At 39.6% G+C, this 12,449-nt stretch overlaps 1 protein-coding gene across 1 annotated transcript in view; it reads left to right on the top strand.

Annotated features, from left to right (window-relative positions):
* Positions 1-12,449, top strand: part of Lamb4 (laminin subunit beta 4) — a 100,982-nt gene that overhangs the window by 20,873 nt on the left and 67,660 nt on the right. The window contains exons 10-13 of the mRNA XM_078027833.1: positions 4,237-4,416; positions 6,641-6,750; positions 8,915-8,994; positions 9,519-9,669. Of these exons, the coding sequence (XP_077883959.1) occupies positions 4,237-4,416; positions 6,641-6,750; positions 8,915-8,994; positions 9,519-9,669 (521 nt within the window). The remainder of the gene's footprint in view (positions 1-4,236; positions 4,417-6,640; positions 6,751-8,914; positions 8,995-9,518; positions 9,670-12,449) is intronic.

The raw sequence follows: 12,449 nt of genomic DNA, 5'->3' as shown, positions 1-12,449 counted from the left end.
GAGTAACTGGGTCTGAGATCTTATTTATAAACTAAGAAGTTAGTCTGCTCCCCCCAACCCCCGATGCTGGTGGAAGACATGACAGTCTTGGGCCAAAGAAAAAAAAACTTTATTACTCATGCCAAGCAAGCAATAAGCTCAGTGGCAGAGCACTTGCCTCGCATGTGTGAGGCACTGGGTTTGATCTTTAGCACCACATAAAAATGTAACAAATAAAATAAAGGCATTCTGTCCAACTACCACTACCAAAAAAAAAAAAAAATGTGTTGGCTTGGGTTCCCATATACCCAAGACCCAAGTCCCAAGTCCCAAGTCCCAAGGATACCAGATGGATACTGCATACCTAGTGAGCTTATGCCACAGACAAGGAATATTGAACTTGGAGGATTTGTTGCTTTTATAACAAGTGAAAGCAAGCTTGCTCTTTGACCAGAGGCAGATGTTACCTTATCTTTCAAATTCCTTGCTGCAAACACAACCTAAGAAATTCCTGGTAAAGAGGAAGCAGGGCCTTGCATTGTTAGCATATCAGCAGAAACCTTCAGGATGTCCAAGACCCATGGAGAACTGCCTTTCCTTGAACCCAGAAAACATGCTTCTTAGACTGTATCATCAATGTAAAGTAAAAGCAAGGAAGGTTGCTTCAAACTTAAAATAATCATAGGGATTCCACCTCTTGGGTCCCCTTCTTCCTCCGGGAGAAGTCTTTTCTGCTGTCCTTTAATAAACTTCTAATCTCTACTCTGAAAAAAAAATAATCATAATATAATGAATTCTTAAACAAAAGTAATTCGGTAGCTACCTAACTACATTCAATGTCCTAGATTTCAAACTAGAAATGACCAAATATATCACAATATAAAAAAGTATCAATAAAGGGGTTTTGTTCAAATTACTCAGTAGGCACTAATATAAAATTTAACTTACATGACCTGTTCAAAATTGACATGACATGTAAGTTCAAAACTTACATGACATGTTCAAAATTCCAAGAAAATATTTTTAGAGCATGTTCCTAAATGTCCAGAATTGTTGATATCTCTCTCTCCCCCCCATACACACACACACACACACACACACACATGCACATACCCCCACACACCATTCACAACTTTTATTAAGGTTTTAGAAATTATATATTTAGAAAAAAAGAATCTGGATCTGATGGTGCACACTTGTAATCCCAGCAGCTCAGAAGGCTGAGGCAGAAAAATTGCAAATTCAAAGCCAGCTTCAGCAACTTAGCCAGACTCTGCCTCAAAATAAAAAATAAAAAGAACTGGGGGATGTAGATCAGTGAAAAAGCACCTCTGGGTTCAGTCCTTTGTACAAAGAAAAAAAAAAAAGATGGAATTTGTCTTCTGGGTAGAATCAGGAAAATAATAGTGTTTCAAAACAGATATTATGGTAATCTAGAAAGATATTTGGAAATAATAAACCAAATATTTTAAACACATTAATAAAAGTCTTATTTCCATAAGAACTACTTAGTATTAACTTGGTGGTTCCTTTGTGTAGGGAGGGGGAAAGTAACAAAAACTAGTACCCCAATATGAATTAAGTCATTCTTTGTAAACAAGGAGTTTTTCCAGAGAAGGCAGATGAGGAGCTTGTAACAAACTTCCTTCATGTTTGTCCCCAGTTTCTCCCAGTTCACCCAAACATGTGCTTATTGTGTGTACACAGATGATGTGGACTGAGAAGATTGATTAGCACTCTCTTACAGATTTTCTCTAAATTGTCCTTGCTTGAACTTAAATATTTACATAAGTAGATTCCAGGCATAAGAGCTGATTAATTTTGAATCTTCTAGTACTAAGACAGTTAAATGCAATATAGAATTGTGCTCTATATGTGTAATATGAAATGAATTGCATTCTGCCATCATGTATAACAAATTAGAATAAATAAATAATTTAATAATTTTTTAAAAAAGAATCCATTAAGAACTAGTCATCCAGGCCAAGGTGACCTAGAATTACCATGGCAGTGGGGACCTGACAGTCTGATGTCATCCAGACTGATGTCAATTCAAAGTCAAGTGGTAGAAGTAGGTGGGACTCTCTGGAAACTTCTCTGGGATCCCCAATAAAAGTAGAGTGCAGGAAAGGCACACTGTCTCTCTCCTCTCTGAGAGGACCCATTATCTCCCTTTAGAGTGTCCCTTTTCCATATCTATCTCTTCAATAAACTTAAACCTGTTACTCTGAGGAAACAAAGAAAAAGCAGAGACTTGGTAATGAAAAGTAAGGTAATACAAGTTTGTGAGAATCAAATTCTGACATAAATAGGTTTTATTGGACTTCTAAAGGCTGGGACATGGATTATTTCAGAGCTAAGTCACTGTCCACTCACCCTGATCCTAAAGGTACTTAAATTAAATTAAATTAAATTAAATTAAATTAAATTAACTAAATTACACTCTAGAACTCAGTGCTGACTCTTTCAAGTATTTCCCAAATGAAGTTGAGTTTTTGTCCTTTGACCACTTCTAAAATGGTCCTTCTAGTCTTTCCATTTTGGAAGCAACTGGCTTTAATTAAAAGAAAATTGTGACACTTTTGTCTCCAAATTAAACAGATCCCAATTTTGTTTTTCCACAGTAAGATTTTATCACCAGTCACAACCCTATAACAAACAATCAAAACTTGAAAGAATCTGTCAGACACCTCAGAGTTTGCTTCAATGACAGGAAACAACTAGTTTGACTGGATTTTTTCCCATTGAACTCAATCTTTACACCTGAGGGCTTTTTTTTTTTTTTTTTTTGTCAGCCCAAAGCAAACATAAATAAAAATGAGTGAGGTTTTTCTTTAAAACAAGATGTTCATTTTTTACATTTATTACATTCTTTAAAAGTAGAATTCCTTAACACACAGACACAAAGCAACAAGAGACAGCAGTATGAACTATTCCCTACCAGTACATTCATCCTCTAAACCAAGGCCACTGATGCCACTTTAGCATGTATCTGGACACCTCCAATAATGAGACATGACTGCTCTCTGGGGTAGATTGGGTAGCCCTAACTATCAGAGAGCTCTTCCTTATCTTCCAAGTCTACATTTTGTAACCGCTCCCTTCTAGTCCTTATTCTGTCCCCTGGAATTATTCATACTACCAGCATCTCTTTTCATGACACTCCTTCCTTGAATTATTCGAATTTCTGTTTAAAATAATAATAATAATAAGAAGAAGAAGAAGAAGAAGAAGAAGAGTTAGTACTGGTGGTGCCAGGCATAGTGGTGCATGCCTGTGATCCCAGCAACTTGGGAGGCTAAAGCACAAGGATGGCAAGTTCCAGGCCAACCTCAGCAACTTAGCAAAACTCTGTCTTAAAAACAAACAAACAAACAAACAAAAACAGCCAGGGCAGGGGACTGGGAATGTAATTTAGTGTCCCCAGAACCAATAAACAAGTGCCAAAAATCAAAATCAAATTTTAAAAATGCTGCTTGTGTTGTATAGCATCTGTTTCCCCGTTTTCCAGAATCTTCTCATCCAAGATTGGCTTCATCAACAGATTTCCAAAATGAAGTCAAGGACATGACTACAGCTTACTATTCCCGCTGTTCCCTCCCTTTCTTTCCTGTAGGTGTTTCAAGAAAAACTACAAAGAATGACAGCACTTTCCTTGCAACGTAGGTTTTTTTTATGATGGAGAACAACAAACTTAACCATGTTTCAGAGATTTGGCAGAATTTTATGTGATCTCCTCTTGTTTCTCATGTCCTTGGAATGAGATATATAGCATCACAGCATCCTACTTTAAACTTGTGTCTTGGCCTTATTTTCATTTCTAGTCTTTCTTTAATCTGTTTATTGAGTTGAAATTCACATAACATAAAATTAACCATTTTAAAATAAAAACTCACTAGCACAATGTACAACCACCACATCTACCTAGTTCCAAAACATTTTCATCAACCCAGGAAGAATTACTCCGCTCTTAACATCCAGTTTTCAAAATAGCACTCATCCTCTTGTTCTCCAACTTTAGAATCATTTAAAATCTTTTAAAAATATATGCATGAAATTACTTGATATGTTTTATGGACAAAAATCTGGGAGATATTTCTGAACAGCCAATCTGCCCGTTTGTTTAATTAGGTAAACATATTCATTTAAACAAAGTAAAGTAGTTCCAGCATGGGTAAAATGCTATGCTTGCTTATATTTCAGGTTTCCTACAATTTGCAATTAACTAATTAAGACAATGGGTTTCTGTGTCCCCAGCTTGTGAATGTGATCCTGATGGAACCATATCTGGTGGCATTTGTGTGAGCCACCTTGATGCTGCCATGGGGACTGTGGCCGGCCAGTGCCTGTGTAAGGAGAACGTGGAAGGAGTCAACTGCGACCGGTGCAAACCCAATCACTATGGACTAAGTGCCTCTGACCCCCTGGGCTGTCAGCGTAAGTCTGGGCTGGACCACCAGCCTGGGTGCATTTTAATCTTGATGTTGTCTCTGTCAACCTAAAATTCATTTACTGCAAATACCTAAAAGTTCTGTTGGCTTCTGAGTCTTTAAAAATGATACAATACCTCCCACATACGTTAGGAAGTTAGTGGATGTTTCTCTGTGGTTTACTGAGTTTTTTATTAAGTACCAGCAGGGGGCGCTGGTATTTTCCTGGAACAAATGGGAAAGGCCAAGAAATTTATTCGTGACTTCTTAGGGAATTTTCAAGCAGTGGTTTCTTTTTATTTTTTAAATTCCTTTTTTCTTTTCTTCTCACTCCCCTCCATATATTGACTCATAAATTCTCTGACAGAGAGTGGGGGAATTAAAGAAGCAAGGAAGGGGTTGAGGAGAAATACAAAGAACCTCAGCAGTTGTCCGGGGCCAAAAGCTCTTGACTTTAGGAGCACAGAAGTTGAGAGCTGCTTAGGGCCTCGTAGAGCTGTTGATTCCTCTGGGAAGTCTGAGTAAATAATTTCCGTTTGGTCACAGCATCCTGCTCCGTATTTCGCCCATGTAAGGAACTGTGGATTATTTGCATGTTTAGAGAACAGCAGGCTGAATCTTTCCGTCATAAAATGCTCTTCTCAGGCTTCATGGCAAAATAAATGTCATGATAATGAATTCTACAGTCAAGCCAATTTTCCATCACACCTTTCAGCACCCCAGGCCTCTCCCTACTTCAGTGATTAATATGATGTCCTCTGAGAACTTGTGGTATGTTGGTTTGGGTGTGTGTGTGTGTGTGTGTATGTGTGTGTAACAGCTTTGGAAACATAATTCACATACTATAATATTTTTTCTTTAAAGAGCACATAGATCTTAGGGTTTCATCACCACAAGAAGACATTCCTTTTCTGGGTGTATACCCCAAAGACTTGAAAACAGATACTTGAAGAGATATCTGTCACCCATGTCTTTAGCAGCACCATTCACAATAGGCAGAAGATGAAAGTAACCTAAATGTCCATCAATGGATGGGTGGGTAAGCAAAATGTAATATGTACACACAAAGGAATATTATTCAGCCTAAAGGAAGGAAATTCTGACACATGCTGCAACACCATGAATCTTAAGGATATTGTGCTAAGTGAAATGCACCAGTTGCAAAAAGACAAAAACAGTACAATAACACTTATATGAGGCACCTGGAGTATTTGAATTCATAGACAGGAAGTAAAATGATGATTGCCAGGGGTGTGGAGGAAGAGGCCATAAATTCCTACTTCACTCTACCGTCCATGACTCCAGCACAAGGGAAGCACTTATCTATATTCTCTCACTATAGATTGGCTGGTTGTGGTTATTTCATACAAAAGGAATCATATAGGTCTTTTGTAACTGGCTTTTTCACTTAGCATAATGTTTTCAAGATTCATCCATGTTGTGGTATGTATCAATCTTCTTTTTGTTGGACCACATTTGATTTAACCATTCATCAGTTGGTGGACTTCTGAGTTGCTTCCTCAAACATTGGTTTTTCCTGTAGGGGAAGAATATACCTTTTGTTGGTAGCATAACTTCTTAGCCTTTACAACATAAGCATGAAGCTAGGTGTGATGGCACACACTTGTAATCCCAGTGACTCAGGAGGCTGAGACAAGAGGATTGCAAGTTCAAGGCCAGCCTCAGCAACTTAGAGGAATAAATAAAGCTGGGGATGTAGGTAGTGGGAGAGTGCCTCGAGTTCAATCCTCATTATCAAAAAACAAAACAATATAAGCAGGACTCAGAAATTTCTGTGGATGAAAGAGACAGAGAAGGAGGATTATAAAAATATTACAAAGCAGTAAAAAAGAAAGAGAGAGGGAAATGAGAGGTGCATCTGCAGAGAAGGAGCTCTCAATGAGAACCACGACACTTGGAAATTCCTGCCCTGAGTTGCCAGCCTGGCCAGCATCACTCAGGAAAACTGTGCCAGGACTCCAGCTTACACCTCCTCCTCCACTGCCTTGTGTCCTCCTGATTACCATCCGGGAGGGCTACTTTAAAACTCTGGAAGTGTCTAGAACAGGATTTCCTGTGTGGGGTTGTATGCAGTACAATAATCATGCAGCCAGGCAGACAATGAATCTGGCAGGGCAGGTTGCATTGTGTTCTTGTGACCATGCATCTTACTCATTGTGACTATTAAAGACATTTAAGAATGAGAATGATTATATATGTTGTGCTTTCAGCCTGCAACTGCAACCCCCTTGGGAGTCTGCCATTTGAGACTTGTGATGTAGATACAGGTGGATGCTTTTGCCAGGCCTATGTCACCGGACCACACTGCGAACAGTGCATTGTATGTATTTACCTATAATTTTCCTTTACATAATTATGCATATTTCTACTGCCATTGCCTAGAAGAAACTTGGTTTTGTTAATTGCTTTCTTTGTTCTACTCTAGTTTAATACTCCCGGGATGAGTATTTACACTACAGAAATTGGTAGACACTATGCATCAGCCTCCCTCACGCCAGACCTTATAGAAAGCTTTTAAACATTTACCAGCACACCACTGGATTGGACTGAATGGATCCAGATGGAGAGGCCAATAATATATCCACTGTTTTCCTGAGAGTGCCCAGCAGTAGAGTAGAACACTATGGCCTTTTGGCCAACCAGACCATATGGCCTTTCTTTTAGCTTATACATATGATCCCCATACCACCCTTACTACTGTCTGCCTAAAAAGATTTCAGATGAGCTCTTAAAAGAACAAAAAACAATCTAGAGCTTGAATGTATTTTAGATTGCTATGAGAAATAAACCGTTGGGGTTTTCACAGACAGCACTAAATATATGAACATGTATGTTCTAAAGTTAGTAAGATAAAATTGGTTTCACTCCATAATAAATGTGTCATGCAATTGAGGAGTTCCAACCCCATTCTTTTCCTTGTTCTCTAATCTTGGCAGCCCACCCTGACATTTTAGAAAGAGTAAAACAAAAACTTAACCTAATAAAAGAACAGTGACCTTCATGTGTCTAAAGAAATGTCACTAATAAATAAGAAACAGATGCCCATGAGGAAAGAGTTTTGTGCTAATATTTTAAGTCATTTTACTGAAAATATAGTAGGGTAGGGCAGAGGAAGTGGGGAAAGAAGCAAGGAAGAAAATATGAAGAAGAAACTACGTGGGACTGAGATTGTGGCTCAGCAGTAGAGCACTCGCCTAGCACGGGTGGGACCCAGGTTCGATCCTTAGCACCACATAAAAATAAAAGGCATTGTGTTGTGTCCATCTCACCTAAAAAATAAATAAGTAAATATTTTTTAAAAAGAAGAAGAAATCATACATAAGACAGGGCAGGTAATATAGAAGTTTTACACGAAGAGAAAGGTCAGCTTTGCCATTTCTATTGGGTATGAGCAACACCAAGCAATGTGCATAGGTGTGCAACAGGATTGCTGAAGATACAAAATCAGGTTGTCCCAGACCAAACTTGCGCTCACTCTGATGTCATGGCAATGAATCATGCAAGCTCAGGCTCAGGCTGGACCACCTGAGAGGCCACTGTGACAGCACACCTGGCTGGAAGAGGTCTTTCACAACCACATCCTGAATGGAACAGCTCATTTCACTTCTTCTTTCTTTGGTTCCAAAACCAAACTGAAATATTAAAAGTCTTTTGCGTTGTTTTATACACATTGTGTCCATGTTTGGTGTTTGAAATCAAAATTTTAAGTATAACTGGGTGTGCGATTTTTACTGAGATAACAAAAAAAATAATAGAAATACTTAAGACTATTCCAAACAAGAGTTTCATAGCTACTAAAATCTAAATTTTATTTGAGCATGCTAAGTTGAAATTGGAGGGAGAAGTATTTTTCTGAGCATTTCATACTAAATGTTATCAGGCTTTAAGAAAAAATAAAAGTTGTTTATATCTCACCAGCTGTTTATATTGCATAAAGGGCAAGATGTTGCAATGTTGAGAAAGCCTTGCATCAGACTTGACTCTCACACGGGTTCACAGTATGCCAAGATGACTGACTTATAAATGGTTGGTTGTCTCTACTGAACTAAGATCTTCATAGAATATCTTAAAATCTGCTTGATTGATTTTTCTATCCCAAAATATTTCAGTGCAGTATAACTAAAACCCCCATGGATTGTCGTGGTAAGGGAACCTACTGGCTTTAGTTAAAGAGTTACAAATAAGATGGCAGAAGACTGTCTTAGACCTTAAATGACCCTGCCTGAGCAAAACTTGGTGCTGTTAGAGGAATTGTTGGCTCCTGTTGTGTTTGAAGCCATACGTAAATAACTCTTCTGTCCCCTTTAGTCAAGTGCTACAGATGGGAGAGATGTATTCGTGCAGATCCTTGTCGAGGCAAGGAATGCTCCTGTGCAGTGGGTCAGTCTGTGTGGCTGTTGGATTTGTGACTGTTGCGTTGTAGTGATTTCAGTGTCAGCAAATATCTTCACAGCTGAAATCAACTGAGCCCTTTCTCTATGTAGGTTGGCTACTGGGGACTGGGAGATCAACGCCCTGGATGTTCTCCCTGTGACTGTGATATTGGAGGTGCTTATTCCAACATGTAAGTCAGTAAAATGAGTAATGAAGTTTTGCAGCAACATTCCCTGCTCCACGTGAAAGCAAATTCTATTTTGATATGCTCACGGTCATAGGCAAAGGGTTTTATTCCATGACAAGCAAAGGGTGTTGAAAAGCAAGGAACTCGAAACATTCCCGAAGCCCAGGTATAGAGATAAACAAGGGTGAGAGAAACAATCCTTCTGCCTGGCTGTGCCCCAGAGGAGGGGGTGGGTCAGGGGAAATGTGTGACTCGCCTGCTGCAAACACCAACTCTGTGCCACCTGTAAAGAGGGGTCCTAATGCTCGCCTTTGCCCAGTTTTTGGAGCAGAACCAGGGAGCCACCGAGGAAAGAAGCAGCTGCCTGGGTTCCCTGGATCTGAATTCTCTTTTCCAGATGAGGCAGGTGGAACCCACAACCTCTCAACAGGCTCCCTCAGACTCAGGGGGCCCTTGGTTCAGCACCCCCCAATCATCACTTCACCTTCAGCCTCTCCACAGTCCTCCACATGGGTTTTTCCCTTCAGGTGCTCACCCAAGGATGGACAGTGTGAATGCCGCCCACACGTCACTGGCCGCAGCTGCAATGAACCTGCCCCAGGCTACTTCTTTGCCCCTTTGAATTTCTATCTCTACGAGGCAGAGGAAGCCACACCACTCCAAGGACTCGTGCCTTTGGTGAGTATCTCCTTGACTCTCCCCACAGACTTCACTCAATGGCATATCAGTAAATACATACAACACACTCTTGAGATCACAGGACCTAGGAGAGAATGCTTTTGCCCACAGATGTAGATTGAAGTAGTGTTATATCATGCAATTGCAGATTATATGAATTTCAAGGACAGAGTCTGTGTTATTTATCTTTGTAGCTCCATTCTAGCAGAGCCTCGAGCATAAAGGTGAACTGGATCACATTGTAATAAAACAGACTTTACTTTCCCTCTTTCAGGGCACCCATCAAATAAAATGTATTTATTGAGCATCTACTTTAGTCTCCACAATGGCACATAAACAGTGAGAAGTAATGCTTATAGGGTATGTGTGTGTTGCATTGACCTTTGTTGAACTAGCGTCTTGCACAGTGCCTGACGCAGAGTGGGGACTTTGTGGATACCTGACAATGAGAAAATAAAGGACATAAGATTCTCAGAGTGTGGCTCCAGCCATAGATAGGAATACGTTGAAGGAAAGGCAATTCAAAGTGAAAGTCTCTAAGCCTGAAAAAGTCAATTCTGAAGATGAGATTTGGATGAAGAAAGCAGGGAAACTCGTTCCAGGTTCCAGAGTCTGAGTCATCTCCTGGGATCTCTTCCTTAACTGGATTTTGTTGGTGGAGAAAAAGAACAATGCTCTTGAGGGCTTTGGAATTTGCTTTTTTAGTGACTAGAATTGAAACAAGCAAAGACTCCCACTGTCCCTGCTTAGACATAGAGCTCGTGATGGGAGACTCAAGATGAAATAATCCTATGTCCATATTCTTCATGGACTTTAGTATTGCGTCCAGAGCTGGGTTGTGACTCAGTGGTAGGGCTTTCCCCTGGCATGCATGAGATCCTGAGTTTGATCCCCAGCATATCTATCTACCTCTCTCTCTCTCTCTGCATTTGCATAGTGGTGACTAAAATAAGCAAAACATTTTTGGAAAGGAGCATTGATATTTATATTTAGGCCATGTGTATAAATACAAAAGTTCCCATCATATATATATCAAGCATGAGCTAAAATAAATAGACTGTGACTTAACATTAATTAAGTATGTGCCATGTAGGTGCTGACTTGCAAATAAATAGGATACTATTGAGTATGCTAACACAGCTCGGAACCAGGGGTTGGAGTAGAGTGTCCAGAAGAATGTTGATTTCCTTCATTAGGGGGCCCTGTTACTCATGCACGAATCCTTATTACTCCCTCCCTGGTTTAACAACAGCAAACAAACAAACAAAACCTGAGGGGATAGAATAGGTTTAAAGGATAAGTAAAATTTTCTTACAAGATTAAAAGTAATGTCTATAGCAAAAGGAAGAAAATTCAAGATGGAATTGATATTTCGTGTTAAAGGACAACAGTGTGAATAATTTTCCTCCTCCCCTGAGGACGTGACCTTCAATAGTAGTAGAAAAGATGTAAATTGGGCACCCTTTAATTATTTGCACATTCATTTAACACATTTTTATGGTGTGCTCACTATGCTGTTGCCACAGCTTGTTGTTATTTGCATGAATACAACTTCCATTTATTTTTCTTTTATTTCATAATTAACGCTGCACACTTTATATACATTATCTCAACTTAAGTATTATCATCCCTAATTTCAAAATGAAGGAAAACATCCTAAGAGGTTAAGTGCTGTTCCCAAAGTCATGCAGGTGGTGGACAGCAGGGCCTGGATCAAAACCCAGCTACATGTGGTTTCCAAACTCTTGCCCTTTATTAAGCCATTGCTCACCTACATGCAGTAATGCTGAGCACTCCAGGCAGTATAAAAGGGATTAGTTAGGGACTCTGGCCTCAGGAGTCTGAATCTAACCCATACCTTTATATAGCTAGCTGAAGATGGGGCAGGGTGAGGGCAGAGCCTACGACAGGAGAGTCAATAATTTGACATAAGCCTGAAAAACAAAGGGATTTTTAGTGTAGAATAAATGAAAAGACATTCCAGCCAGAGAAAGTTATAAATAACATCTCAGCATAGAAACAACGTGGGTATATTCACAAGCAGGGCAGGGAGTTAACATGGAAAGGGACCAGATTCAGTGCCCAGCACCCATAGTCCCAGGCACTCAGGAACTGAAGCAGGAGAATCAATTGAGCCCAGGAGTTAGAGGCTAGCTAGGGCACATAGCAAGATGCTGTCTTGTAAAAAACAGAAAACTAACGCAGGACCAAAAATACTTGGTAGGAGGAAGTATCACCTCCTATCAAGTACGCTACATTTTATTCTTTGGGCAGTGAGAGCTCATTAAAGCTTTCTGAGCAAGGAGATACTATGATAAAGACTGTCCTCAGGTTCTTGCAGAAGGGAATCCTGGGTTGGAGAGGAGTGTTCAATAATTGAGACAGAATAAACAAGGGTCGAAGATAAGAGGCATCAGAGAGAAAGGAAAGGTGGAGATATAAATGGACTTAACCCCAAGACTACACCTTAAAATAATGACATCTATAGATAAGTTCTTAACTGTTCTCATTGAAGAACTAAAAAGAATTACAATTAACTTTCTTGGTGACTTTTTAAAGGTTGTATGTGTCCTTGATATTCAAAATGTAGATGTGCGGACCAACAATATCAGCATCACCTGGGAGATCACTAGCAGCTCAGCCCATCCCTAATACTGAGGCAGATATGCATTTTAACAAGATCCCTGAGTGATTCTTATGCAGTTTGCAAAACATTGATTTAAATTTTCTTTCAGAAACAATGTGAAAGAGAGGAGAGGAGAATGAGTCACTACTCTCCA

Source organism: Ictidomys tridecemlineatus, chromosome 2 (genome assembly GCF_052094955.1).
Source record: "Ictidomys tridecemlineatus isolate mIctTri1 chromosome 2, mIctTri1.hap1, whole genome shotgun sequence".
Lineage (NCBI taxonomy): Eukaryota > Metazoa > Chordata > Mammalia > Rodentia > Sciuridae > Ictidomys > Ictidomys tridecemlineatus.
The sequence above is the reverse complement of the archived record's forward strand: the minus strand, read 5'-3'. Positions and strand labels throughout refer to the sequence as shown.